Source organism: Acomys minous (assembly GCF_964271855.1).
Source record: "Acomys minous genome assembly, chromosome: 14".
NCBI classification, from domain to species: domain Eukaryota; kingdom Metazoa; phylum Chordata; class Mammalia; order Rodentia; family Muridae; genus Acomys; species Acomys minous.
The window spans coordinates 3804345-3830364 of record NC_140496.1 but is presented as its reverse complement, the minus strand read 5'-3'; the positions used below and the strand labels follow the sequence as shown (position 1 = coordinate 3830364).

At 50.6% G+C, this 26020-nt stretch overlaps 2 protein-coding genes across 3 annotated transcripts in view; one reads left to right on the top strand and one right to left on the bottom strand.

Moving 5' to 3' along the window:
- Positions 1-5576: 5576 nt before the first annotated feature.
- Positions 5577-15163, bottom strand: FSAF1 (40S small subunit processome assembly factor 1). Its single transcript, XM_084756155.1, has 7 exons — positions 15035-15163; positions 12819-13150; positions 8421-8477; positions 7653-7748; positions 7451-7537; positions 6849-6907; positions 5577-6161 (listed from the first exon to the last, which is right to left on the bottom strand). Exons 1-7 carry the CDS (start codon positions 15120-15122, stop codon positions 6029-6031), a joined length of 852 nt encoding a protein of 283 aa, XP_084612281.1. The 5' UTR covers positions 15123-15163; the 3' UTR covers positions 5577-6028.
- A 174-nt stretch (positions 15164-15337) lies between these two features.
- Positions 15338-26020, top strand: part of GNPAT (glyceronephosphate O-acyltransferase) — a 29289-nt gene continuing 18606 nt past the window's right edge. For both annotated transcript variants that reach the window (XR_014774290.1, XM_084756151.1), the window contains exons 1-2: positions 15338-15477; positions 23560-23742. Coding sequence is in view for 1 of the 2 variants with exons in the window: in XM_084756151.1 (XP_084612277.1) it covers positions 15406-15477; positions 23560-23742 (255 nt within the window). In the remaining variant the exon portion in view is untranslated. The remainder of the gene's footprint in view (positions 15478-23559; positions 23743-26020) is intronic.

Genomic DNA, 26020 nt, shown 5'->3' with positions numbered 1-26020 from the left:
GTGGGTGGGAGGGGGCGGGTTACATATATTGTTAGAAGACGTTCAAAGTCCACACTGGTTCTGGGGACTCTGGTACCCCGGGAACAGCCAGGTGTCACTGACAGTCTGGTATGGGCTCCTGGCTGACGGGGTGGGGGTGGGGGTGGGGGTCCTGACAGCTGAGGTAAGAGGTGAAGCAAGCGGAGGCTCAATGCAGACACCAGACAGCAGAGACTCCCCGGTACTTACCTCTCTTAAACTGGCTTTGATGCTGGCTCATGGCATGCACTGGACCAGGCTCTTAATTATTCTGTGCCTCGGTATCCCTACCTGCAAACAGGACTCGTCACACTAACCTACCTCCTCTCCGTATGTGCGGGCCGTGCAACAGGCTCATCAATAAGGTCTGGGCTGCGTGGCTCGAACCCGGGTGGTTTTTACTGTGTCCTCTCACCACCGCATCTTCACACAAGCTTCCTGTGACGAGGCAAGGGCTTTTCACATGGCCGCCTGGCTTTTCAGACAGTTCACACGACCGGGCACACCCTGCTAATGGAGAGCCTAGGTTGGTGGCACGTGCCATGGGCCTTGAACAGGCCCAGCCTGTCAGCAGCCTCTTCCCGCATCTGCGCGTGGTGTCCCCTAAGCCAAGAAAATATGTTAGCCGGCCTTTCGCCCACTGTCCCTCAACCTGGTCTCTAGGAATCCCCCAGCCATGGCTTTTTACTTTTGTTTCCGCAACACTGGCGGTGGCTCTGGAAGGCACTTGAGAGTGTTACGACCCAGAGGGGAATGATGGGTCACAAGTCCGGTTCAGACAACTGACTGCTGCGGTGACTTCCCGGCACAAGCTGAGAAGGGCGGGGAGCCTGACCTTTTGCCACCACCAGTGCTGAACTCAATGGAAGGAGCTGGGCCTTGACTCCAGGTGAGGTGGACCCTCAGGTGGTGGCGCTCGTTGACTTCCCAGTGTCAGCCCAGGCCCGGGAAAGGCCCCAGTTTAAGGGACTGCAGGGTGGCACGGGGGGCTAAACAGAACTGAGCTGGCTCCTGGAGTTCCTCGAGTGGCCTGTGGTGGCCTTTCCAACTCCAAGCCCTGGGAGACTGGACTTCCTAAGCCCCCATTTTCTCGGGCGCCTGTGGAGAGTGGGGCGCAGACAGCAGAAAATGTGAATGCATGATACAGAGTCGCCGCCTTCGCACTACGCTGCACGCTGAGCATGAAGGGTGTTTGTGTAATGTTGGCAGAGGAATTGAACAGAAACAGGAAGCTGTGTACCCTTGTTTCTGCCCGTTTTCCCGCCTTTCCTTGTCTTCTCCCCCCACCCCCACCTCCCCTACCAAATCAATTCTGTCCCCGGTGGTTGGTATTTGGTGGCGCCTCTTGGTCCCGTGGCTGTTCATGTCTCTCTGAAAACACGGAGCGGTGGGCAGTGGTAAGGAAAGTAATTTTTTCTAATTTTTGTATAGGTATCCACAAGCGTTTGTATTTTTTGAATTGCAAACACTGTGTTTTCTGGTCTCTTGAGGGGTTGGTTGAACTTCCTGTCTTAATTTTTTGAAAACTTGAGTTTTGCCACATTCTTAAACAGATTTGAAATAAATTCTTTTGACACTGCCGACAACTAGGAGACAAGTGTGGTCTGTGGTAGATGCTGAGAAGCCATTTCTGGGTTTCCACAGGCTGGCCCTGGTCAGCGGGTTTAGTTTTGTGGGACTCTAAATCTCAAAGTAAAGATGTGGTTTAAAATTACAAAGTGCCAGCCGGGTGTGGTGGCGCACGCCTTTAATCCCAGCACTTGGGAGGCAGAGGCAGGTGGATCGCTGTGAGTTCGAGGCCAGCCTGGTCTACAAAGTGAGTCCAGGACAGCCAAGGCTACACAGAGAGACCCTGTCTCAAAAAAAAAAAATTACAAAGTGCCGTTTTCCACAGTGAAGTTATAGTTTCATTTTAAAATGTTTGTGTGTGCACGTGTACGCGCACATGCATGTGCACATATGTGAAGGTTAAAGGTCAACCTCAAGGGTTGTGCCTCAGTTGCTGTCTGTCCGCTTTGTTTTTTGAGACTGGTTTCTTTCTTTCATTTGTTGTTGTTTTGTGTTTTTCCTTTTCTGAGACAGGGTTTCTCTACAAACAAAACTGACCTGGGCTCCAGGACAGCTCTGCGAAAGCATCCTAGGCTGAGCACCAAGGGTGACAATTGTCCTTTAGCACCATGACTGAGAAACAGACGCATACAGCCTGGAATCTTCATTGGCTTCCTTGTTCCATTGGTTTAAACTTTTAATTTTATTTATTTAATTTTATTTTTTGTGACAGGATCTCACTGTGTAGCTCTTGATGGTCTGGAATTCACTATGGGCACTAGACTGGCTTCCAACTCAGAGCTGTGCTGGCCTTGGCCTCCTGAGTGCTGGAGTTACAGGTCTGCGCCACCTTTAAGTAGCCCTTTTCTGTCCAGCTGTTCCTAAGACTGGAGAACAGAGCTCAGGGGGTGCCGCTGGGAGGCTGTGGGCTGGGTTCTGAGCAGGCAAGGTCTGGCGTTGGAGTGCATCTCCTAGGGCTGCTCCTGGGAGGAAGCAGGACCCAGCAAGGGAGGTGTTAAGACCCAATAAAAAGCTGGTCATGTTGGCTTATTCCTGAAATTCTATCACTCAGAAGGCTGAGGAAGAGGCTTACCGTGAGTTTGAGGCCAACTTGAGGTACATAATGAAATCCAGGCATCTTTAGCTAGTCGGAAACTCAGTCTCAAAAACCAAAGCAAAGCCGGGTGTGGTGGCGCAAGCCTATAATCCAGCACCCAGGAGGCAGAGGCAGGTGGATCAATGTGAGTTCCAGGCCAGCCTGGTCTATGAAGGGAGTCTAGGACAGCCAGGGCTACACGGAGAAACCTTGTCTCAAACAAAACAAACAAACAAACAGACATAAAAGGAAAAAGAAAAACCAAAGCAACCCAAAAAAGCTGAACAGAGTGTTCTCTCCTTTCTGGTCAGCTGCTAGCTCTAGGACGCCCTGCTGTTCCCTTGCTTACCACCCCCCTGCCCCGCCCCCTCCAGTCCAGCTCTGTCCCCTTGTTATCCTGGTTGATTGCTGATATGTCACCACTGTCCTCATGTTCACCATAAGGCGTCAGTGCTCTGCAGCACAAACACAAATAACCCAGTGAGTCATTGAAGACCAGGCCAGAGCTGTCTGCTGGTGAAGGCAGGCCAGGCACTTGCAGCAGAGCTTACTGGAGAAGAGGGCGCGGCAAGCTTTAACAGCAGGATTCCTACACTTACATGAGACTGAGAAAACAGATGAGGGGCTGGAGAGGCAGCTCAGCGGTCAAGATCTCTGGCTTCTCTTCCAGAGGACCAGGGTTCAACCCCCAGCCCCAAGTGGCAGCTCACAACGGTCTCTAACTCCACCCCCAGGAGATCTGACCCCCTCACAGGCAGGCAGACAAAACAGCAACGCACATGGAATAAAAATAAAGATTAAAAAAAAGAAAACAGGGCTGGGTGGTCATGGCGCACACTTTTAATCCCAGAATTCGGGAGGCAGAGGTAGGTGGATTGTTGTGAGTTCGAGGCCAACCTGGTCTACAAGACCAGGAAAAGAGAGAGAGAGAGAGAGAGAGAGAGAGAGAGAGAGAGAGAGAGAGAGAGAGAGAGAGAGAACAGAACAAGAAACAAAGCGACCAGCAAGGTGGAGAATACCTAAGGAATGACAGCTGAGGTGATCCTAGTCTCCACAAATGTTCACAGACTTGAACACATATATGTACCTGTGCAGCCATGAACACACACAAAGGCAGTCATGAGTTGGTATGCTGGGGGATACAAGAGCAGTGCTGTGGGGGACATACAAGATTTACAGGGCTTGGTGTGGGTTACGGGGACAGTATGGCAGGTTACAAAATGGTATGAGTTGCAGAGAAGGCTTGAGCTGACGTAGGTGGGTTGTGCAGAGGGAGAGAGGTCACTGCGTTCAGGAGGCAGGCACAGGACTACCAGCCAAGCATTGGGACAGGTGCTGCTTCTGGCTGCTGGTGGTGCGATAGGTGGAGTTAGGGTGATGTCACCTTCCCCACCAGGGGACAGTGCTTCTTAGCCATGTTGGTCCAAGTTGGCAGTGACTGAGGTCACCAGCGCCTGGCCACGCCCTCCACCGGCCCTGCCTGTCAGGAGCAAGCCTGAAGAGGTGCACTGAGGCTAGGGCCCTGACTTGGTGGCCGTTTCTCTGTGGAGCAGTGGTCCTCATCCATCCTAATGCTGTGACCCTTTGACACAGCTCTTCATGCTGTGGTGACCCTCGACCACGAAACGATCTCGCTGCTACTTCATAGTAACTTTGCTACTGTTATCAACTGTAACGTAAATAGCCAGGTGACTGCTGTGACAGGGGGCTCGACCCATAGCTTGAAAACTGCTGCTGGGCTGCGGGGTGGACTGATGTGAGTTCAAGGCCAGCCTGGTCTACAGAGTGAGTTCCAGGACAGCCAAACCTACAGAGAAACCCTGTCTCCCAGAGCGCTGACTTAAGCTTGACCTCTGAAGTTTCTCTAGAATACTTGTGGCCAGTACACGGAGCTGTAAGTATTTGCATAGTATACTTCTCTGCCTTTTGTTAAGGGTTGAGCATAAATATTTATAACAGTAAATTAAAAAGCAGAAACCAAGGCTAGCCACTTATACTGGGACTTTGGTCCAAGCTGGCCGAGTCCTTGGCTGTCTGTGCTCTGACGGCTCACGGAGGTGCGCCACCACTCCCTAGGCTCTCCTTGAAAAGGAGTCAGCTGGTGGCGCACGCCTGTAATCCCAGCACTTGGGAGGCAGAGGCAGGCGGATCTCTGAGTTCGAGGACAACCTGGTCTACAAAGTGAGTTCTACGACAGCCAGGGCTACACAGAGAAACCCTGTCTTGAAAAACAAAAACAAACATTAAAAAAAAAAAAAAGATGGAGCCACCCAGCCCCTTTAATAGGTCATCTCTGTCCTGTAAGCTTTGTTTCCTAGTGTCATCACCTTTAAGCTCTTCTGATTTGAGCTGGTGAGATGGCTCAGTGGGTGAGGGGGCCTGCTGCCAAGGCTGACACCCTAATTCAGCCTGCGACCCGCAGGGCGGAAGTGGAGAACCAACCTCTGAAAGCTTGTCCGGTGACTTCCACAAGAACACTGTGAGACACCTGCCCTCACATACACACAGGGAAGCTTTAAAAATCTAACCAATTGGATTCCATCCTGTAATCTGTTTTGGCGATGCTTTCAGGGCCACCTGACAGCTCCTAACAGCTGGCCGTGACCTGTAGGTTTTCTGTCCTGCATTGCATGGCTTGCTGGACAGGAACTGAACTTCTGACTTGCTCCTCCCACTGGAGATTTTCCTGCAGTGCACCTCAGCTGACATGGGGTAGGGCTAACGTCATGTAAACACAGCTTGGGAGGTCAAAGCTCCAGGTAGGCGCGGGGAGCCAGTTAGAGCCGCCTGTGCATGACTCAACACAGTCACTCATACACCTACAGAGGTGTATTTTTGGAAATTCTTACAAAGTGTAGCAGGCTGACAACAGAACTGCTTTTCCACAAAACCAACAGATGACAAGCGTTCCTAGTTTCCATGAGTCCAAAAGGCACTTTAATGTCATTCACAAACACTTACGAGACAGTGAAACTGTGAAAAAGTGGACTGTAACTAAACATGCCAGCTCCAGCAACCAGAAACAGCCATGGAGCCTGGGCACCGGCCAGCACCCAGCGCTCACTACCACTGCTGTACGCCCAGGGTTGGGTATGCCTTCACCTCCACAGCACACGGGAGTGGAGCCTGGGCTCGGGCTGGAACCCAGCGCTCACTATCACTGCTGTACGCCCAGGGTTGGGTAGGCCTTTGGAGTGGAGCCTGGGCTCAGCCCGGCATTCAGCAGGGTCACTGCCCTGTTCATCAGACTCGCTCCTCAAATGGAAAAGATCCTCTGGAACATGAGAGGGCAGCCTGCAGGTTTTGCGGGGTCCTGTGTCAGCACTGTCACGTGTTCTCACTCCTCTCTGGAGCTAGCAAAGCATTTCACTTAGCTACCCTGGAAGAGTTTATTTTCTTGATATCAGTGGGGCTTAGAATCAATGTCCCATTCCTGAATTTTCCAACTTGTCCAACCCGTCCATTTGACAAAATGCTGGGAGCCGACTTCTTGGATCTCCTGTGTTGAAAGTGAGAGAAAGGTGCCAGGTAGTTAGCGCCATTCAACTGACAGACACTGCTGTGAGAAGGGCTAAGCTGAAGAGTCTGACGTGGAGCACAGCGTGAGGAGGGGAGGGAACCCTCAACTGAAGCTGAGGCAGGCACCAGGCTCCTTGCCGGCTACTACTCTGCATCAAGATGCTCCACAGTGCGTGTGGGGCCCGCCAGGCCATCCATGCCAACAGGCTTGCTCAAGACGGAGGCAGGTCTGGCCTCCATGCCAGCTTCAGCCTCTCACCACTCATTGGAGGTGTCTGGTCTTTGGTAATATGAGACCAAAAAAGGTTCTGGATTCAGTTCTGATGCGGTTGGCTGATCTGGGGCAGTTTCCCAACCCACCTTCTTTACAGGCCTGAGCAGGAAACTGAGGCCTCAAGGTACCCCAGGGAACCAACTACATGGCTTAGCCAGTGACAAAACTGGTTAGCACAGATTAAACAGCAGAAGATAGAGATAAAAAGCCCTGTCCAGAAAAACAGGGGCAGCAGCTGGGAGAGGGCTGAGTTAGGAGCACAGCTGTTGCGTATGAGCAAGAGCCCCGAGTTCAGTCCCTAACCCTGATGGGAGCACTCCAGCCATGTCTGCAGGCACCCACCAGCTCAGTGCTGGGGAGGCGGCATCAGGCTGGCTCTGTAGCCACACTCACCTGTCTTCCTGTCCTTTCCCCGTCCTCTTCTTTCTCTTGAAAATGTCTGTGTCCTGAGCCTGAATTAAAATTTAAGATATTAAGACAGTAATGGATAATGAGTATTCAAAAATAGGACAAGAGGTTTGTGACAAAAAGTCATAGAAATGCCATTTATTTACAACATTTTCAAGTCTGCTACAGAATGTGACAGGATCTGCTGGTGTATACCTGTGACTCTACTCAGAAGAGGAGGCAGGAGAGTGACACTTCTAAGCCAGCCAGAGCAACACTGTGAGACCCTATCTCAAAAACCCAAGGGCTTGGTCGTAGCTGTCCCTCACGGGCATGGCTCCGGGAGAACAGGGCTCCCTTGGGGCAACCACAGCCATGTACCAACACCCATCAGGCACAAAGTAGGCATTCAACAGCAGACACTGTGGTAATGACCTGTTGCCTCAAAGCCAGCCTTACCTTACTCATGACCAGGCCAGATGCCTCAGGTGGCCTGATTAGACTTGGCTGATATAATGGGGGCACTTATCAGCAAATCTGGTGTCCTGAGCGCCTGGCAAGCTGTGACTGCTGCAGGTTGGCCACTCACGCAGACACACCACACCTACCTTTCTCCTTTCTTCTTCCACTGCTGCTTTTTTCTCTTTTATTTGTTTCTGCAAAACCTTGTAATTCACGTAACTATTTTTGGGAGGCTGATAGGAAAGAATAAAGACACAGCATCAGTTTTTATTCTGCAAATAATAAAAGGGCACAGTGCCCCGTGCTGCCCCTTCCCCTCAGGCCTGGCCACGGCAGCCAGCCCCTCACCTTAGCCCCCAGCATGATGGCCCGCTCCCGTTCCAGGACTCTTTCTTTTCCTTTGCCGTAGCCTGTGATCCCAAAGCGATGGACTTCCAAACGAGCCTGTGGATGCACAACTGTCAGACCCAGTGCCAACCGCGCCCCCACCCCCAGCCTCTCAGCCATGCTGGCCCCACAGCCGTGGCCCCACAGCGCTGCAGTGGCTGAGGAAGCCCCACCAGGCTCTCGTATCACCCTCTCAGGGTTTCCTCCTGGCTTAACCCACAGCAGAAACTACGACTACGGACGATTTCTGCATAATAGTCATGCGTATCTCTGTAACTCCTGGCAGCACTGTGATTCAGGAAGCACTCTATACACCAGATGCTCTCAACCAGGCCAGTGGCCAGTGTCAGAGGGGCAGCCATGAACAAAAACATGCTGCCCACGGGAGGATGCCACCCACAGCAGATCAGAAGAGGCGGTCGGCAGTGTCTGTGCTCAGTGCCTGAGAGACTCCCTCCTGCCCGATTCTTTCCTCAGAGGCTTGGAAACCTTCTGCACTGCGCACACATAGCCCCGTCTTTCTAACCGCATCGCTGAATTGCACTGTCAACCCGCATACTAGGAAGTGAACTGCAGTTAGTCACATGACGACTGTGAGACTAAGCCAGCCACGCCCCTAGCCTTGAGACCAGACTCTACGCAGAAGGCTAGTCCTGCATTAAAGCTGTCAGTTCAAAATTAGCAATGCAAGCCTTAAAGAGGAGCTAGGAGCGTCCTCAGAATGCTCACCTTTTCTAGGTTAAATTCTTGAATGCCCACGTCTTTTTCAAGAGCCCTTATTTTAGTCTGTAAAGAAAACAAATTCTTGTTAGAAACTACCAATTAGCCGGGTATAGTGCCACACACCTGCGATCCCAGGAGAAGAGGCAGGGTGTGGCGCCGCTGTTTGAGTCCAGCCTGGGCCACACCATGAAACCTTGTCTCAGAACAGAAAACCCAACAATTCTGTGTAAATGTATAAAATAAGAATTAAAAACAACCCCCCCCCAATAAAAACCCAGAAAATAACAAGCCTTGCCAAGGATGTTGAAAAACGGAAACCTTATCCTCCACAGACAAAAGTGCTGCAGGCGTAGGTGCTGTGGGCACACTGTGGCACTGCCTCAGGACAGCAAGAGGAGCATGGGGACAGCCAGCAGCTTTACCTGCCAGGGGCTGCAAAGGTGTCTGTACAGCAATGGTCACAAAAGCTCATTCCAAGGGCGTTCTAGATGAGCAGGCTCCTTTAAAGGAAGAAAGTCTGGCTTGGCGCCTGGCTTGGAGGCAGAGTGCACACCTAGCAAACATGAGGCAACACCACGAGAAAGAAACCACGTCATGATGAACATGAGGCCACGGTGACATAGGCCTGCCACAGAGGGCAAGAGTGGCCCCATCCCGCAAGGGGAGTTGATATCCAAGAGAGAAAGCAGAACAGAGGTGTTGGGCTGGAAGGGGGCCAGCTGCAGCTCTACAGGATGAAGGTGGCTGGTGGCAATGGCACCAACTTACGTACCAAACCTGTTACATGCATTTCATCACAAAGAAAAACTGGGGAAAAGGCCTTGGAGCCAGGCCACACATTTAAGCATCAACTCCACCTGCTGCTCAGAGTCTTTACAAAAAACCCACAGAGGGGAAGTGGAGAGCATGTTTTTGTTCTTAAATGTTATTTTTTTTAATGTTACTTTTTAATGTGGGTATGCCTAGTTGTATGTATGTGCACCGTGTGTGTGGGACTGACCAAACTGTTCTTATCCCCTAGCACTGCAGTGACAGATGGCTGTGAGCCACCATGTGGGTGCTGGGACCTGCACCTTGGTCCTCTGCAAGGGCGCTAGGTGAGTGCTAGGTCCTCTGCTAGGTGAGTGCTAGGTCCTCTGCTAGCTGCGTCGTCTCTTCAACCCTGACAGCTCGAATTTTATGGATGCTCGGCTTAAAGAAGGGTGGATGAAACAAGAAAAAGCAAAGAACCATCTGTGTTTTGCAGCAAGGAGCTGGCAAAGCACTAGTGTGGAAGCAGAGGTCTGAAATCCCTGCCTTCACCTCCCCTGTCCCCTCCTTCCCCATAGGCAGAATGACAGTTCTCTGAGGAGTACCAGTTTTGGTTCCTAACCGCTGGTGGTACTGCTGCTGCAAATGTTTTGTCACACCCCCGGCCATGGCTTCAGGCCCATGGGACTCTCCAGACGCTTGAGACCTAAGGAGACTACTGTCAAGGACAAAGACATTTGACCAACTTTGTCAAGGTTGGTCAAATCCCAGGGCCCACCTGTCACAGCAGCAAAAGAGAGTTGTAAACTCCATACAGCCTCTAGGAAGATGAAAGCCCCAAGGGGGGAAGTGGCCACCCTGCTTCCAAGGGGCATAGTCCCCGCCCTGCAGACACAGGACATGCAATCACTATGCAAACCCCATGTCCCTTCTTTCTTCTCCATGTGGCAGCTGAGCTCCAGGCTCAGTGAACCTGCCTGTACACTAGGTAGCTGACGTGCCCCAGAGCAGTGTCTTCTGTGTCACTGACTTAAAAAGAAAAAAATGCCAGCTGTATTAAAGTGCATGCCTTTAATCCCAGCACTCGGGAGGCAGAGGCAGGAGGACCTCTGTGAGTTCAAAGCCAGCCTGGTCTATATAATGAATTCCAGGACAGTCAGAGCTACATAGTGAGACCATGATTTGAAAAGAACAAAACAAACCCCTACCACCACCAAGAAAAGAAAAAAGTATCAGTGGACTTCAGAGATGACTGTGCTTTGGATAAAGGCATTTTCCACAAAGAACAAGGACTTGAGTTTATTCCCTGGGTCTGCCATGTGAAAAGAGAGCTGACTCCTAGAGGTTGTCCTCTGACCTCCACAACACGGTACCCACTAATATGCAATAAAAATCTAGATAGACAAACTTTAAAAAGTCGTTGTTTAAAATGTCCTACTGGTAACACCGCTTTCAAGTAGAAGCAGTTTTAAAAACAGGAAGAACGTACTCAGTCTGGCCAGTGTGAAGTGCCTCAGATGACTCTTCCAAAAACCTGACCCACAAGGGCGCTCAGAACGAGGAGAGGAGGGTGCCAGGCTGGATAAACACTGCGCTATCTGGGCTATTTAGCAACGACCTGTGGAGGTGTCTTCAGGTCTGGTGATACCTCTGGATCCTCCCATTGGTCTTATCAAAGGCCACAGAACCCAAAATAACCTGTATTCTAGCTCCCAAGCAGCAGCTAAGAACACAGCCTGGAAGCCAGAGAGCCCGGGGTCAGAACCTGACCTTGGGGCTTACTTCAGATCCACAAGCCTTCATCTGAACAGGCAGGGGCAGGGTCAAGCTCTGCCTCCAGTGCTCAACACTGAGAAGCACAGGTCCTTGGGGTGGACTGCAAACCCATCAGCACAAATCTCGATGACAGAGGGGACAGCCTGGTGTGTGTGAGGCCCCTGTTCTATCTCTAGCACCAGGGAATAAACCACGGTCTGGAATTCATGCCAGAAGGGGAAACAAGCGATTCACGCCAGTGTTCGGAGTGGTGTGAGTAAGTAGTGCACTTAACTACAGGCCAGCACCATCACCTCTGCAGGCACCAGGCTCCTCTGTGCAGCAGACACTGGCGGGGGGTGGGGTGGGGTGGGGTGGGGTGGGGGTGGGGTTCCCAACAACAACAACACCCAAAAAGATAATACCCGTGCCCTAACTCAGAAACCTGCTTATGGGACTTTATCTGAAAAAATGATCTTAGAGTGAAGTTAAGGCTCTTCTGAGGTGAGGGACATCCTGGATTTAGGGGAGGCCCTAAAACCAGGTGTCCTGAGAGAGAGGGGGGTACAGGAACTAGGGGCTGAGACCCACAGGGCGAAGACACATGTCACAATGCCGAGACTGCAGTCAGACCACCACGATCCGAGGCCAGCAAGGCTTCTCTGGTGCTGGAGTCCTCAGAGGAGTGTGGCCCTGTCAGACTTGGCCTGGGACTTCTGGCCTCTGCAACAGCAAGGCTAATAATAAATCTCTGTTGCTCTGAGGCACTACGTCTGTGGTGATTTCTAACAGCTGCCTTAAGACAGTGACACAAATCCCACTTTCTTTTTTGATCAAGGTTTATGGGGCATGAGTTAGGCTACAGAAGGGCAGATGTCTGGATTTTAGCAATGAATTGTACAAATCCATTAGTATATTCTTGTTGCCAGGAAATGGGGGGCAGAGAAGAGCATCTGTGGGAGTAACGACTTCCTTAACAGACTGAATCTGAGGTAGGGTTTACAAGTTATGTGAAGGAGAGTGCTGCACAGGAAAAGAGAGTCACCTTTCCACCAGATAGCGAGTTCATGGAGCAAGGGCTGGGGCGCACTTCACTCAGCGCGGGCTGCGCCGCCTTAGAACAGCTGGAGCAGTGCTGTCCTAGAGGAGCTCCAGGCACGGGGCAGAGAACTGGTTCGCTTCTGAGCACTGACAGCCAGAGGCTTAGTAAGTGGGAAGGTAGCTATGCAGGCCTGGCTTTATTAAAGCCTGAAACCTTTTCTTTTGGGGAGGTCAGGGTCTCACTATGTAGACCAGGCTGGCCTGGAATTCACTATGTAGATCAGGCTGGCCGTGAATTCAGAGATCTGCCTGCTCCTGCCTCCTCCCAAGTACTGGGATTAGAAGTGTAAGTCACCACACCTGACAAGTACCCTGCAACTCTTTTTCTTTTAATTTATTTATTTTTATTGTATATGCACTGGTGTTTTGCCTGCATGTATGTGAGGGTGTGAGATCTTGGAGTTACAGACAGTTGTGAGCTGCTATGTGGATGCTGGGAATTGAACCCGGGTCCTTTGGAAGAGCAGTCAGTGCTCTTAACTGCTGAGCCATCTCTCCAGCCCTGCCCTGCAATTCTTAAGATAGCCTGGGCTCCTGGATCTGCAGCTGACTACTCCCCAAGCACTGAGCAATCACTATTCGGCTGATTCCTAAGGCTTCAAAGCACCAATGTCCTAATTTACCCAGCATGCACACCAACATTTATAGTCAGCAACCACTTTCCTGTGGTACTGGGTTTGGGAATCTGGGCAGTTGGCCCACATGATGGGTAAGAACCAAGTCCTGCCAGGGCCTGAGAGTTGCCGTGGTGACCTGACGCACCCTCACCACACAGGTATAAACCAGCCGATCCATTACCTGTGCACGCTCATCTTCATCTGACTCAGCTTTTCTCTTTTTCCTTTTGCTATGAAACTCAACCACTTCCACTAGCTTGCTGCTGCTCTCTGGGAGAGAGAACAAGGCTGCAGCAGGCACAGGGACGTCTGCAGGAGCAGCAGCAGCAGCAGCAGACTGCAGCTCTTCTTTGAGTTCCTTGAAAAAGCTGGAAGCGCCCTTTCTCTGGCCTCGTGAAGGAGGTCCAGGCAGGGGAAGCGGCTCAGTGGCCACGCCTGTCACTGTCTCTGTGTCTCTCTTCTTTTCTCTCTTCTTTCTGGTCCTTTTCTGCTCTGCTTTACCTTCTGTCTCTCCTGTTCAACATAAAAGTAAAAAAAAAAAATCGGTTCTTTAGTTAATACCAATGGAAATGCCACTCTGCACATGGCCCAGACACCTGCACCCATTCATGCCCACAAAGAAACAGACTGGGGCCACAGTGCTTGTTGCCAGACCTGATAATTTGAGTTTGACCCGCAGGACCCACACGGTAGAAGGTGAGAACCGGCTCCCGTAAGTTGTTTTCTCATTTCGACATGGTAGGGGTGACAATCACACCCACAGAAATAAGCAAATAATGTAGCTTGAAAAAAAGCCCACCACTTTATATAAGCAATCCAAAGGCTGCCCTTCTTGCCTAGGGGGCGTGTGCACCGCTGACCTTGACTAAGGTAACTGATTCTCCAGTCCTCACACTGCTCCCTACTCTGGAGCATCAAAGCCATAGTCCCCAGGACTGTCCCCGGCAACTCCCCCCTCTTTATACTAAACACATTTGCCTCTACACTGCTTTTTTCTTTTTACCACACTGCAAGGTGACAGGTACATGTCTCGGTCTTCCTCTTTCAGTTATGAATTAAAAAGACTCCAGGAAAACTGCCTTAATTTGAACACCTTCACTTTCTACTTAATGTGTCATCTTCTGTTTGTCTTTTCTGCTCAGACTCTTACTAGTGATCTCAAATTTGAACCAAAATTCTAGGCCTCATTACTGACTTACGGTATGAGCACAAGCGCTTCCTAGACACCAGCTGTGCCCTCTCTAAACACATACTCAGAGCCAATTTAACTCTGGCAGAATGGATATAAAAATGAGTGGGTAGTGTCCAGGGCATCAGAGCAACTAATATAATGAATTCCAGCATACGTGGACACAAATTGTGTTTAGGATTTTAAAAGTTAGTTTTAAAACTTGTGAAAGTCGGAGGCCAAGTCTTGTGTGTGTCCTCTACTCTGTGGACACAGAGAATCTACACAGGACAAGTAAACACAGCGCAGGAAGTGTTATCAGGCCCTAGGACTTGAGACCTGAGCTCTGAAGGGGAACCTTTAACAAGCTCCGTTAGCCTCTGGTGCTCCTTTCTCAGTGTAGCAAAGGGATCAATGGGGGTTGGCGAGAGGAAGACGAAGACACAGACAGACACACACACACACACACACAAAACCGTTGCTCTGACACATATTGGGGGAAAGCACAAAAGCGTGTACACCTAGTACCTTCTTCCAAGTTCTAAGGTACTTTTCTAATTTTAATTATTTTACTTTTTTGAGACAGGATTTCTCTGCGTAGCCCTGGCTGTCCTGGACTCACTTTGTAGACCAGGCTGGCCTAGAACTCAGAGATTCGCCTGCCTCTGCCTCCCTGAATGCTTGGATTAAAAGCATGAGCCACCACGCCCGGCTCCAAACTACTTTAAAAACTGTTTTATTTTATGTGCACTGGTATGTAGGTATCAGATCCACTGGAACTGGAATTACAGACAGTTATGAGCTGCCGTGTGGGTGCTGAGGGTTGAACCCTGGTCCTTTGGAAGAGCACACAGTGCTCTTAACCACCGAGCCATCTCTCCAGCCCCCTCTAAACTACTTTTTTTAATCGTGTAAATGAACTTAGACTTTTGGGTAACCGCTCTTTAATAAACATAACACAGCATTTGCTGCGTGTTTGGCTCTAAAAGTCAGGCAATCAGCGTGCGAGTGGCTTTCCTTTTACCAGTTGCCTATCTTTAGTAACAAGCTCTGATTTTTTTTTTCCTTCCCGCACAGTGAGAAGGAGAGCGAAAGGTCGGCCAAGAGGGAGGCGCCGCAGGGTAAAGTCGGACGGCATGGCGCCAGGAGATCGGGTGACCCGGACTCCCGCCGCGTCCGGGATGCGTCTCGCTGCCCTTGGCCGCCTCCTCTCCGGAGCTAACGCTCACCGAGGTCGTAGAGGGTCCGCAGCACGGCGTCCAGCAGCGTCTCAGAGCCAGGGGGCTCAGCGGACTCCGATTCTCGCTCCGCCGCCATGGGAACCTAACCCGCACGGATCCCCGAACCCGGCACACAACCCACCACTTCCGCTTCCGGCGCGGCTTCTGCGCGTGCCCGGGGTGGGTGGGTGGGGGGCGGGGCCCTGCGCGGCATCCGTCCTGTTAAGATGGCGGTGCCCGGGGTCCGGTGCGGTGGCCGTACGGAGAGCCACCGCCCTGGGCGGGTCGGAGCCGCCTCGTTCGGAAGAACCGCCCCCAGCAGCTGCACCTCACAAGCGTAACAGGCGAGCCCAGGCCCCGCCCGGGACGGCAGCCGCGCCATGGACGTTCCTAGCTCCTCCAGCTCCCGCTTCTCGGTCGGCTCTGCCAGCCTCGGCACGGTGCTCTATGCGGTAGGCGCCTGGGGGGTGGGGTGGGGGACCAAGGCCCGGGGCGACGTCGCGGGGAAGAACCGCCGCTCCTGACTCCCGTCCCCAGCCCACGACTCCTTTCCTCTGTGCAGGATATGGGTATTTGGCTTGGTATCCACGGCAACCATGTGTGTGCATCTCGGTAAACGTGTCTGCTTTTCCAAGTTTCTGTCGTTGGTGGTTCCTCTGTCCCTTGTGCCCCATCAGGCCGGGAGCCCCGAGCACGAGCTCGAGGGGGGAATTGGCAGAGTTCTGCCCGCAAGTAACCTGTGTGCTGACCCAGCCGGAGGAGACTCCTAGCTCCTCACCTCCCGCCTTTTCTTTCCCCACCTCTCTCCCTCAAGTATTCCTGTGAGAAAAATATTCGTTTAGCATATACGAGTGGAGGTTTTTTTTATTATTATTATTAACACTCTAATGAAACTACTGTCTTCTACTCGTTATTTTTTTCCCGCACGTTGGATAGGATCGCCGTTGCCACCGGCTTCACTCTAACTTGCCTTCCACAACCACCCCCTCCCCTTCCTTCCTCTTCTGGTTTTAGCTGGTGGTTTGCCTGGTTTGGTTTCCAACGGAATGTTGGTCCCTTATAATATTCACGAGCAGTTAGTTATCAAGGTGGAAGCTCTTTGCACCTTTTCACAACGTAGGACTGCACACCCCTGGGGGAGAATTTATTGATTTTTATTTTATGTGTATGAGAGAGAGTTTACGTGCATGAAGGTATGTGCACCACGTGGGGTCTGATGCATCAGAAGCCAGTTCTGGATGTTGCGTTAGGAGTTGTGAGCTGCCATGAGGGTGCTGGGGAAAGGGATTTCTCTTAACTCTTTGAGCCATCTCTCCATCCCTGGGGACATTTATTTTTAATATCTTATTTTATTTTGAAACAAGGTCTTCTTGGTTTGTACTCTGGCCTGGCACTAGCTATGAAGTCCCAGGCTGCCCTTGATCTTGCTGTCATGCGCTAGCCTCCAGAGAGCCAGGATTAGAGCCTACACCACCACTCTTGACAAATAGTGCCTTTCAGGTGATGTTCTGTGCCATGGCAGCTACACCAGTTTCTGATTTAAGTCCAGTGTAGTGTCAGCTTGTGTAGAAAGGTCAAAAGAGGAAAAAACCACAGACAAGCAAAGTAAACACCTCCCTGGTTCCTGAGAGAACATTGCTACCTTGAGATACGGCGTTTGGAATGTGGGCACACTTTCACTGTTTCTAAATAAAATTCTAATTGCTGTGAACTGCTGCTGCCTTAAAGCCTGTGGCTGGAGTCTCTCTCATTGACTTCACCACAAGGCTCTTTGGTGGAAATTCTTCTCCCTTCTTTTTACAGCTAGTTATTCTAAAGCAGGTGTGTTGGGGAAGAGGATGCTTCCAAATAGTTCCAACGTAAATTAAGAAGCTTCTTGGCATGTAATGGGTTTATGTGTCGATTGGAATTTTCCTTCCATGTTTTAATAAAAAGAGTTGACTTTTACTTCATTTATGTGCTGGGGTGTTTTGTTTTAATGATGAGATTTTTGTCAACTTTTTGTGTGAATAAGGTGACTGGTCATGAACATTTCCACTTTTGAAGCTGGACACAGCCCTTCTATTTTGTTTTGGTTTTTGAGACAGGGTTTCTCTGTGTAGCCTTGGCTATCCTGGAACTTGCTTTGTAGACCATTCTGGCCTTGAATTATTCAGAGATTGTCTCTGCCTCTGCCTCTGCCTCTGCCTCTGCCTCCCAAGTGCTGGCATTAAAATTGTGCACCACCACTGCCTGGCTCAGCAGCCCATACTCGTGGTTCTGGCTGATCGTTGTGATGGACTGCCTAACAACTTTCACCACACTGTTAATTGTGCAATACTTTCTGTCTAATCTGTAGTTCTTTAGTGATGTCAAGATATTGCTAAGGATGTAAACATTAGGCGTGCCTGCAGTTTCCCAATTTTTAGTCGCAGTGCGGAAGACTGCCTTGCCTATGAGGACAAAGTTAATGAAAAGAGATAGTGTGATCAAGTGAAATAAATAAGGCAGTGATTAAAGCATGCACTAAATGTTGTTGGCGTTTCGGGAAGAAACCCCTGGCTAGTTCAGGCACTGGAGAAGGCTTCTAAAAGATGACACCAAAACTGAGTTTCTGGGAGGTGGGGGACCTGCTGAAGTAACTGTGTAAGAAAGTCACCGCCTTGCATGTGTTTGGAAACTGATCAGAGAAGGATAAAGAAGACATGAGACAAAGTTAGCATTTCCTAAGGAATGTCACACATCGTGGCTATCCGGGCTTCTGTGTTTATGTCCTAGAATGTCTAATAAAGGCATCAGGCGTCTGGCATGGCTGTCTGCACTAGTAAGGTCTTCACTCTGGAGAGTGAGGGTGGGGAGGTGACTGCTTAGCATGGAGATGAGTTAGAGCAAGATGGCTCTGTGCCATACTCAGGGCAGGACGTCCTCAGCCCTGGGAGCCACTAGGGCCCGAGGAAAGAAGGGGCGGTCTGGAGTGGGCTGCCTGGTTCCTGTGGTTTGGCAGCTGGGCAGATGCAGATCTCCCAGCGATAGGAAGTACTGAGGAGGAGCCGGTTAGTCAGGTGGCGGAGCAGTTTCGATCTGGGATGCAAGGTTGTCAGCTGTGGATTATCATGATCTGAACCAGAGGCTTCCTAAGTGTTTGGGAGGCATCCAAGGAGTCAGGAATGTGGTACCCAACCAAAAGCGGAGGGCGTGCATGAGAATGTGGGCTTGGCAAGTCATCTGCAGGCAGGATGTATCTGAAGTCAGCTAGAAGTGTACTCTTCCCATGAGACTGTGTGTGTGTGTGTGTGTGTGTGTGTGTGTCTGTCTGTCTGTCTGTCTGTCTGTCTGTCTGTGTGTCCCAGATGCACGATCCAGATCCTTGGTTGCTTGCTAGAGTTCCAGTAAAAGGTCCGGATAGTTAGATATCTAATCTCAGATTGCACCTGGGCTGGCAAGTGCCTCCTGCTCTGACTTACCAGTCCAGCCCTGCTCTCTGGGCTTCACCACCGTGGCTTTGTGTTCTCATGAGGAAAGTGTGCCGTCTGGTCCCCTCTGTGTGGCAGAACGTTGTGTTACTGACTAATATCAAGGGCCAACTCAAACATTGCCTGAACCACTCAGCATAAAGTACTTCCTCATTAACAACCCTGTCCAGTGGAGGAGGGGTGGACACAGCAGCGACTGTCCTGGCTAGCCAGGGCTGACTGTTAACCATGTATGGCATCTGTACAGTAAGACAGCCGTCAGTGAAAACCAAAGTGTGAGTCACAGCAGATTACACTTAAATACATTCTCTACAGAGTAAGGATAAGTAGTACCGAACCCCATTTCCCAGTTATTTACTGAACACCACGGTTAGCTCTGTTGTTTAGGGGAAGCTGGAACCACTCAGTTCCCTGGTGGTGTCTGCTTTTCTGAAGGGCACATCTCTCTGCAGTGTCTGCCTGCCTTGTTACTGCTGTGTTCCTGGTCTATAGCAAGGGGCCTGGTGCACAGAGAGGGAAGGCCGTGCGGAGGGAGGCTCCGGGAAGGCCGCCCTGTAGCCTGAGCTGGGGCCATGCTTCAGCCACACCTTCCCCCTGGCCTCTGAGTGCTCTGTGTTCTTGAGTAAGTAGTCACTCAGACATGCTGAGGCACTGCTCCTGCATGTGGCAGTGCTCTGCTAAGAGGGACAGGTGGTGGGGACCACGCTGACCTGGGCTTGACGTTACAGGGACTAGAGAACCTGGGTGATGGTGATATGGGGGGCGGGTGTTGTCGAACCTACTTGTAGAGCTACAGTGTGTGTGCATGTGCCTGGATCCTGCCCTCGTGCTCCCTGCTGATAAAGATGCTGTTTTCTTTCCAATCCTGAGGCCACTGACCAGAAGTTCCTAAGATCACACTTGCCCTTACATTATGTAATAGTAGTTTGTTGAGTCCCAGTTTCAGCTGTTAATTCATCATCATCATCATCATTATTATTATTTATTTTTGTTTTTCGAGACAAGGTTTCTCTGTGTAGCCTTGGCTGTCCTGGACTCGCTTTGTAGACCAGGCTGGCCTCAAACTCACATCGATCCACCTGCCTCTGCCTCCCGAGTACTGGGATTAAAGGCTTGCGCCACCACTGCCTGGCTGAGCTGTTACTTTATTAAGGAGAACTGAGAAGTTTAACAAGACTTTCCAGTGAAAGCATATGATACGTTAGGGTGGCTGCAATTAGCAGCATGGCCAGATGCTAGCGTGCTGATGCTGTGTCCTGCCTTGGGGATGGCGGTTAGCATGTACTGATCCGCAGGTACAGTGTGAGCACATATGCAGTGGATGTGAGCAGGAGGCAGGGCAGGCCTGGGCAGGTGTGAGTGGCTCTATGGGAGTTCCAGAGTCTTCTCAGAGGAGTGATGCTGAAGTAGGAACAGCAGAGCAGCAGGGCTGGTCAGCCATGCCTACATGCCTGGGATGCCACATGGCTTCTGGTCTCTGCACAGCACACTGACCAGGGAGTAAACAGCGGGTGAGCTGTGTCTTCAGTGGACAGGGCCAGATAGAACAAGTCTTACCTGACCCTGAAAATGACTTTGGCCTTATTCATTTTTTGAGGCAGGGTCTCAGTAGCCTAGTCTGACTTAGATAGCCAAGCATAACCATGAACTTTTTTTTTTTCCAAGACAGGGTCTCTCTGTGTAGACTTGGCTGTCCTGAACTCTCTGTGTAGTCTTGGCTGTCCTGGACTCTCTGTGTAGCCTTGGCTATCCTGGACTTTCTGTGTAGCCTTGGCTGTCCTGGACTCTCTGTGTAGACCAGGCTGTCCTGAACTTTCTGTATAGCCTTGGCTGTCCTGGATTCTCTGTGTAGCCTTGGCTGTCCTGGACTCTCTGTGTAGACCAGGCTGTCCTGGACTCTCTGTGTAGCCTTGGCCGTCCTGGACTCTCTGTGTAGACCACTCTGTAGACCAGGCTGTCCTGGACTCTCTGTGTAGCCTTGGCTGTCCTGGACTCTCTGTGTAGACCAGGCTGTCCTGGACTCTCTGTAGACCAGGCTGGCGCTGGCCTATAGTAAGTAGGAGGACCTGATTTAAGTATTTTAAAAAGCAAGGAGCAACCTGTGTTTTGAAGAGCATACAGTGGCAGGCAGAGCATGAGCTAGGGTCACTGAGGCAGGGAGGCTGTTGTGGTTGTGATGTGGGGTGTCGGGTTGCCAAACTAACTGGGGCCTATGAATGTGGAGTAGGTGCCATATATTCTCAGAGGCCATAAGAACGGGCTTGGGAGAAATGGTGCCCAAAGGTGTAGGTGAGATGACAGTTAATAGTGAATATTTCAGGAAAATAATCAGGTTGTAGAATCAAGCCAAAAACGGACAGCTTTTGGAGATGTTGGGAACTCAAGAGAGTTTGGTGGGAGAGGAGAAGTGGGTGCAAGATTTGGAAGTACACGTAATTCGTGTTTAAGCTGTGACAGGGCAGTCACGTGGCTCAGAGCCAGCATTTGCTTCCCCTGCATGGTAAAGACCCCGGGTGTCTTCTGCAGCACCACAAAACCACAACAAACTCCACCAGCAACAAAGCCCAGTGGAGGAGGAGTGTGCTCGGCCAGCGTCTGTGGGCCTCTGAGAGGGGCCTGAAGGGAACGAGCTAGTGAGCTAGAGAGGACGGTGAAGCTCCTGAGCGAAACGGCACTGACTTGGAGGGAGAGGGGAGATTGTTTTGTCTTGTTTTGCTGTTGATGAGAGAGCACTGAATTCAATACCAAAGTAGGGAAATTTCAGAGCCATGGGATAAGGGGAAGGGAGAATGCTGGCCCAGCCACAGCCGAGCTTCATGCTGGAAATGCTGTGTGCTCATGTCTAAGAAGGGCTGTGCCCACTTTCACGCACACGGCGAGCCACTTGTTCATGAGCAGTTGTTGCTGGAGAATCAGACTTGCTTTCTGCTCAGCGTTTCCCAGCTTCTCCTATCATTATGTAAATAATCACAAAGACCAGGACAAATCAGGCGCTTCATTTCCACAAGGGAAAGAACGATGAATAACTACATAGTACTTACCAGTGAAAAAGCTTTACTTTCCATATGGAAATAGCAGAATGAATTTTTTTTTTCTAGTTTGGAGCTCACCTACATTGTATACAGCACCAAGTGTTTGCTGCAGGTTATGGGTACTAGTGGTAGAAGCTTCTTTTATTTACTACCAAGGTATGGGGTAGAATATAAAGTTACTATTCTGTATTACCTCAGGTTTCATCTTATGTAATAAACTGCTTTTTACATAAAAAAAAAAAATGGCTGTGCCTTTTCATACAACTCCAAGGAGTGGACTGCAGCCTGAATGAGCCACAGTAAGATTAGTAACATTACAGTAGAGGCAGACAGAACTAAGGGAAGAAATGGAGATGACAAGAAATGGTTATGGCGCTGTAGGACAATATCAAGTAGGCAGTCAGCGTGTGTCTGGTGGGAGGGCATGTCTGCTTAGGAGCAAGCATTCTTTAGAATAGTCTCTGCATTAGGGAATCACACACAAACCTAGAGTTTTCTTTTGTTTGTGTTTTTCTGGCATTTTGTGAATTTTTAAGTGAGCACAAGTCACTTTGGTAGTTAAAAAACAGTGAAGATAGTATGAAGCATGGTAATTATGTAACTACTAAGATGTTTTAACAGCCGGGCAAGGTGGCGCACGCCTGTAATCTCAGCACTCAGGGAGGCAGAGGCAGGCAGGTCGCTGTGAGTTCCAGGCCAGCCTGGTCTACAAAGTGAGTCCAGGACAGCCAAGGCTACAAAAACCAAAACAACAACAAAACCCGGATGTTTTAAAACAGTACTTGCTACAGATAAAGCGGAAAGGTAACTTATGTTTGGCATGGCCCATGTTTTGAGTAAGACATTCATCCGTATGTGTTTCTGTAGCTGCAGGAAGGAAGGAAGTGGAATGACCTCTGGGCTGTGGTGCTGTGCGCCTCCTGTTGACTTGTTGTGGTAAACAAGCTTGGCAACGGTGTGGGGAGCCTCAGGTGTGCGCTGCTGGCCTGAGGGCCTCCCAGGAGGCGGGCAGTCTCCTGTGGACGCGGGAGCCAGCCACTCAGGTCACAGTGGCGCTTGTCAAGCCCTTAGAACAGACCGGGCGCTTAGCAGCTGGCAGGCCACAGCGATCCTTACCAGGGCCACTGTTAATTCTGTGGTCAGGAGGACAGTGGACAGTGGAGCACCCCTGCAGGGCCTTGGTGGGTGGAACCAAGCTGGGCACACACCTGGGGAGGGCGAGGCAGCGGCCAGACTGCTTACTTGATCTGACTTAGGTTTGTCTTAAAACAGCCTCATGTCGCTTAGGCTGTACTTCATGGTTCCCACCTCTGAAGGGCAAGGACTGGACAGGTGTGTGCTGCCACACGCAACTCAGTTGGGCTTTCTTTTCTTTTTCCTTTTTTGTTTTTGTTTTTCTTTTTTGAGACAGGGTTTCTCTGGCTATCTTAGATTTGATCTGTAGACCAGACTGGCCTTGAACTCACAGCGATCCCCTGCCTCTGCCTCCCGAGTGCTGGGAATACAGGCATGTGCCCCACACTGGGCCTTAGTTTGGGGTTTCTAATATGTGTTTTCTTTTTAAAGCTAAGTGGAGGCAGATACAAGCTTGCCGATGTAGTGCTGAGTCTACAGAGACAGTCATCAGAAGTGTGGCCAGCGGGCCAGCGGGCCAGGGCTGCTGCTCCGTGGGGGGTGCTCCTGATGCAGGTAGAAGGCCTTGACACCTTAGGTGCGGTCCCTGGGCCACCACAGCAAGAACACACGGTCACCATTCCTGGTGGCTTGCTTGAGCCTGACCCGAGCGCTGGAGCTGGGAAGCGTAAGTGAGGATCAGGAGTTCAAGGTTGTCGTTGGCTGCATAGAGAGTTTGATGCCAGCTGGGGCTACAGAAAGCCCTGTCTAATAATAATAATTGAGTATCAATTGATTGATCATGAAGGTGTTGACATGTCTTTTTCTTAGTCCATGAATCTAGTATTACAACGCCCAGCCCCTGCTCAGAAGGAAGCTTTAATAATTCTGCCTTTCCCAGTAGGTGCCTCACTTCCTTTCATTTCCTCCTTTACAGAAAGAGCTCAAAAAGTGGGGTGAGTTTGAGGACGTCCTAGAGGAGAGGAGGCGCGCCAGTGACTTGAAGTTTGCCATGAAGGGCTACGCCCCGCCCTTGTACCGGGGGCTCTCTCCCTGCAAGCCAGCAGACATCAAGTCCCTTGTTCTCAACTCTGAGGAGATTCACTACGTCATTAAGCAGGTGAGAACTTTGTTCTACCGACACAGCCAGCCTCCTCCGCTGTTCGCGGGTCCTTCTCTTGTTCCCCTGAATTTCTTTTATCATCTCAAGGATACTTTTAGGGTAGCTACATGACACTCAAATGTGTGCTGTCATCTTGTTAGGACAGAGTAGCGCAGCACCAACGGCATGGTAAAATGAGAGACACAACTGGCTAATGAAGAGCCCGCAACTTGAGGTGCTAATTAGTTATGAGCAAAGCTGACCTGGTGAAGGGAGTGGGGGAGGGTTTTGTTTTTAACAAAAGATGCAGGTTTTCCTGGTGAAGGAGGTAAAGAGAGAGTTTTTAGCTGTCAGATCACGTCAGACCTGAACATTAAAACTTTATTAGGAAAAAAAAAGGCTACACAGAGAAACACTGTTTCAAAAAACCTAGAAACAAAACAAAAGTTTGTGTGCTGCTCTTAGGACTCCTATGCCTGTGTGTCACCCCGCATCAGCTGCAGTCAAGTGTTGGACGCAGCATCCTGTATCAGTAGCTTTTCAAGAATCCAACAACTTGGGAGCCACAGTTTGTTTTCAGAGTAGAAAGAAGGTTTGTGCAGAATGCCGGAAGAGCTTCAGTGTGAGCAGCGTAAGGACAGAGAGGTGGTCAGATCCGGGAGCTGCAGGGGTGAGTGGCAGCCCATGGGAGCTGGGTTTGGTCTGCAGTGCCACGCCCTCCAGTGCACAGCTGATGGGGTGCAGGAGCTCCATTATGGTTGGCACGTGGACTTGACTCCTGCTCTTAACTCCTGGCCTTTGCTTGGCCTTGGACATCGTGGAGATGCTGTCAGTTCTCAGTGGTTAGGCCTAGTTCCTGGTCTCCTTCCCACTTAGTCCTCAGGGCAGTACTAGAGCACCAGGTGTGGTTTGCAGAAAGCTAACTCCAGTCCGGCATAGCAGTGTTGGGATGGGGTGGGTTCTCAGAGATACTTCATCAAGTGCACACACCAAGGCATCCTTCCATGAAAGTAGGGAGCAAAGAGCCACGTGTCTGGGCGAGGTGGTCGCATATATGGTGGAGCCACGTGACTGGGCGAGGTGGTCGCATATATGGTGGAGCCACGTGACTTGGCGAGGTGGTCCCATATATGGTGGAGCCTGGTGCCTGGGCGAGGTGGTCGCATATATGGTGGAGCCACGTGACTTGGCGAGGTGGTCCCATATATGGTGGAGCCTGGTGCCTGGGCGAGGTGGTCGCATATATGGTGGTGCCTATTGCTTCTTGATCCAAGTGAAGACACCAGGTGATGGGAAGTTTTCCACACTATTGTGATCTTACAGAATTGCTCTCTTTTTGTTTTGTTTTTGAAACAGGGTCTCTCTATGTAGCCATAGCTGACCTGGACTAGGCTGTAGACCAAGCTGGCTTGGAACTCATAAAGATCCACCTGCCTCTGCCTCCCCTGTGGCTGTGATTACAGGTGGGCACCGCCAGCCCAACTGGAATCATTCCCATAAATGTGTGTGGTTAGTCACTGACCAGAACACTACTGAGTATGTGACACCTGGCTTCCTCAGTCCCCAGGAGCCTGCATCCCACAGTTGGCCGGTTGGTTGTTTGCTTGAACTTTTGTCGCCCTGTTGCTGCTCACCTTTTCAGTCACGTCTTTCTCCCCTGCCTTGGCTTCTTCATCCTGCAGGTGCCTTGCCTTGGTGTGGGCTCTTTGTTTGCTGAATCCCTCACTGTTCATGGTGACCTCAGTGACTTGCAGGAGGCCTGTCGAGGTGGGCTCCGGAACTGAGGACACACAAGGAGTAGATAAGGGAGGGGGCACACTTCACACACTTGGCCATGTGTGTGCATGCTTGTACACACCACAACTTAGCTGTGGTTGCCATTTCTCAGGAGCCCTGAGGAGTCTGTTTGAATTTCCAGTCTTTGAGCCAGCTTAAATTGATCCTTTTTCACTGAGCATGGTGTGCCCCTGCAGTTCTGGCAGTCAGTAGGCTGAGGTGGGGAGTGGGGAGTTCCAGGTCAGCCTGTGCCCAGGCAGGAAAAGGAATAGCCTACAGGATTTACTGTCTTAGTGAGTTGGGTCAGGTGAGGTCAGAGGAGCACAGACTGTCTTAGTTACGTCATAGGCTCGATGTGCAGTCAGTCATCACTTTGAGAGGAGCTGGAGTTTCTTTTCTCTCTCTTTCTCTCTTTCTTTCTTTTTTTTCTTTTTTTGAGACAGGGTTTCTCTGTGTAGTCTTGGCTGTCCTGGACTCACTTTGTAGACTAGGCTGGCCTCGAACTCACAGTGATCCACCT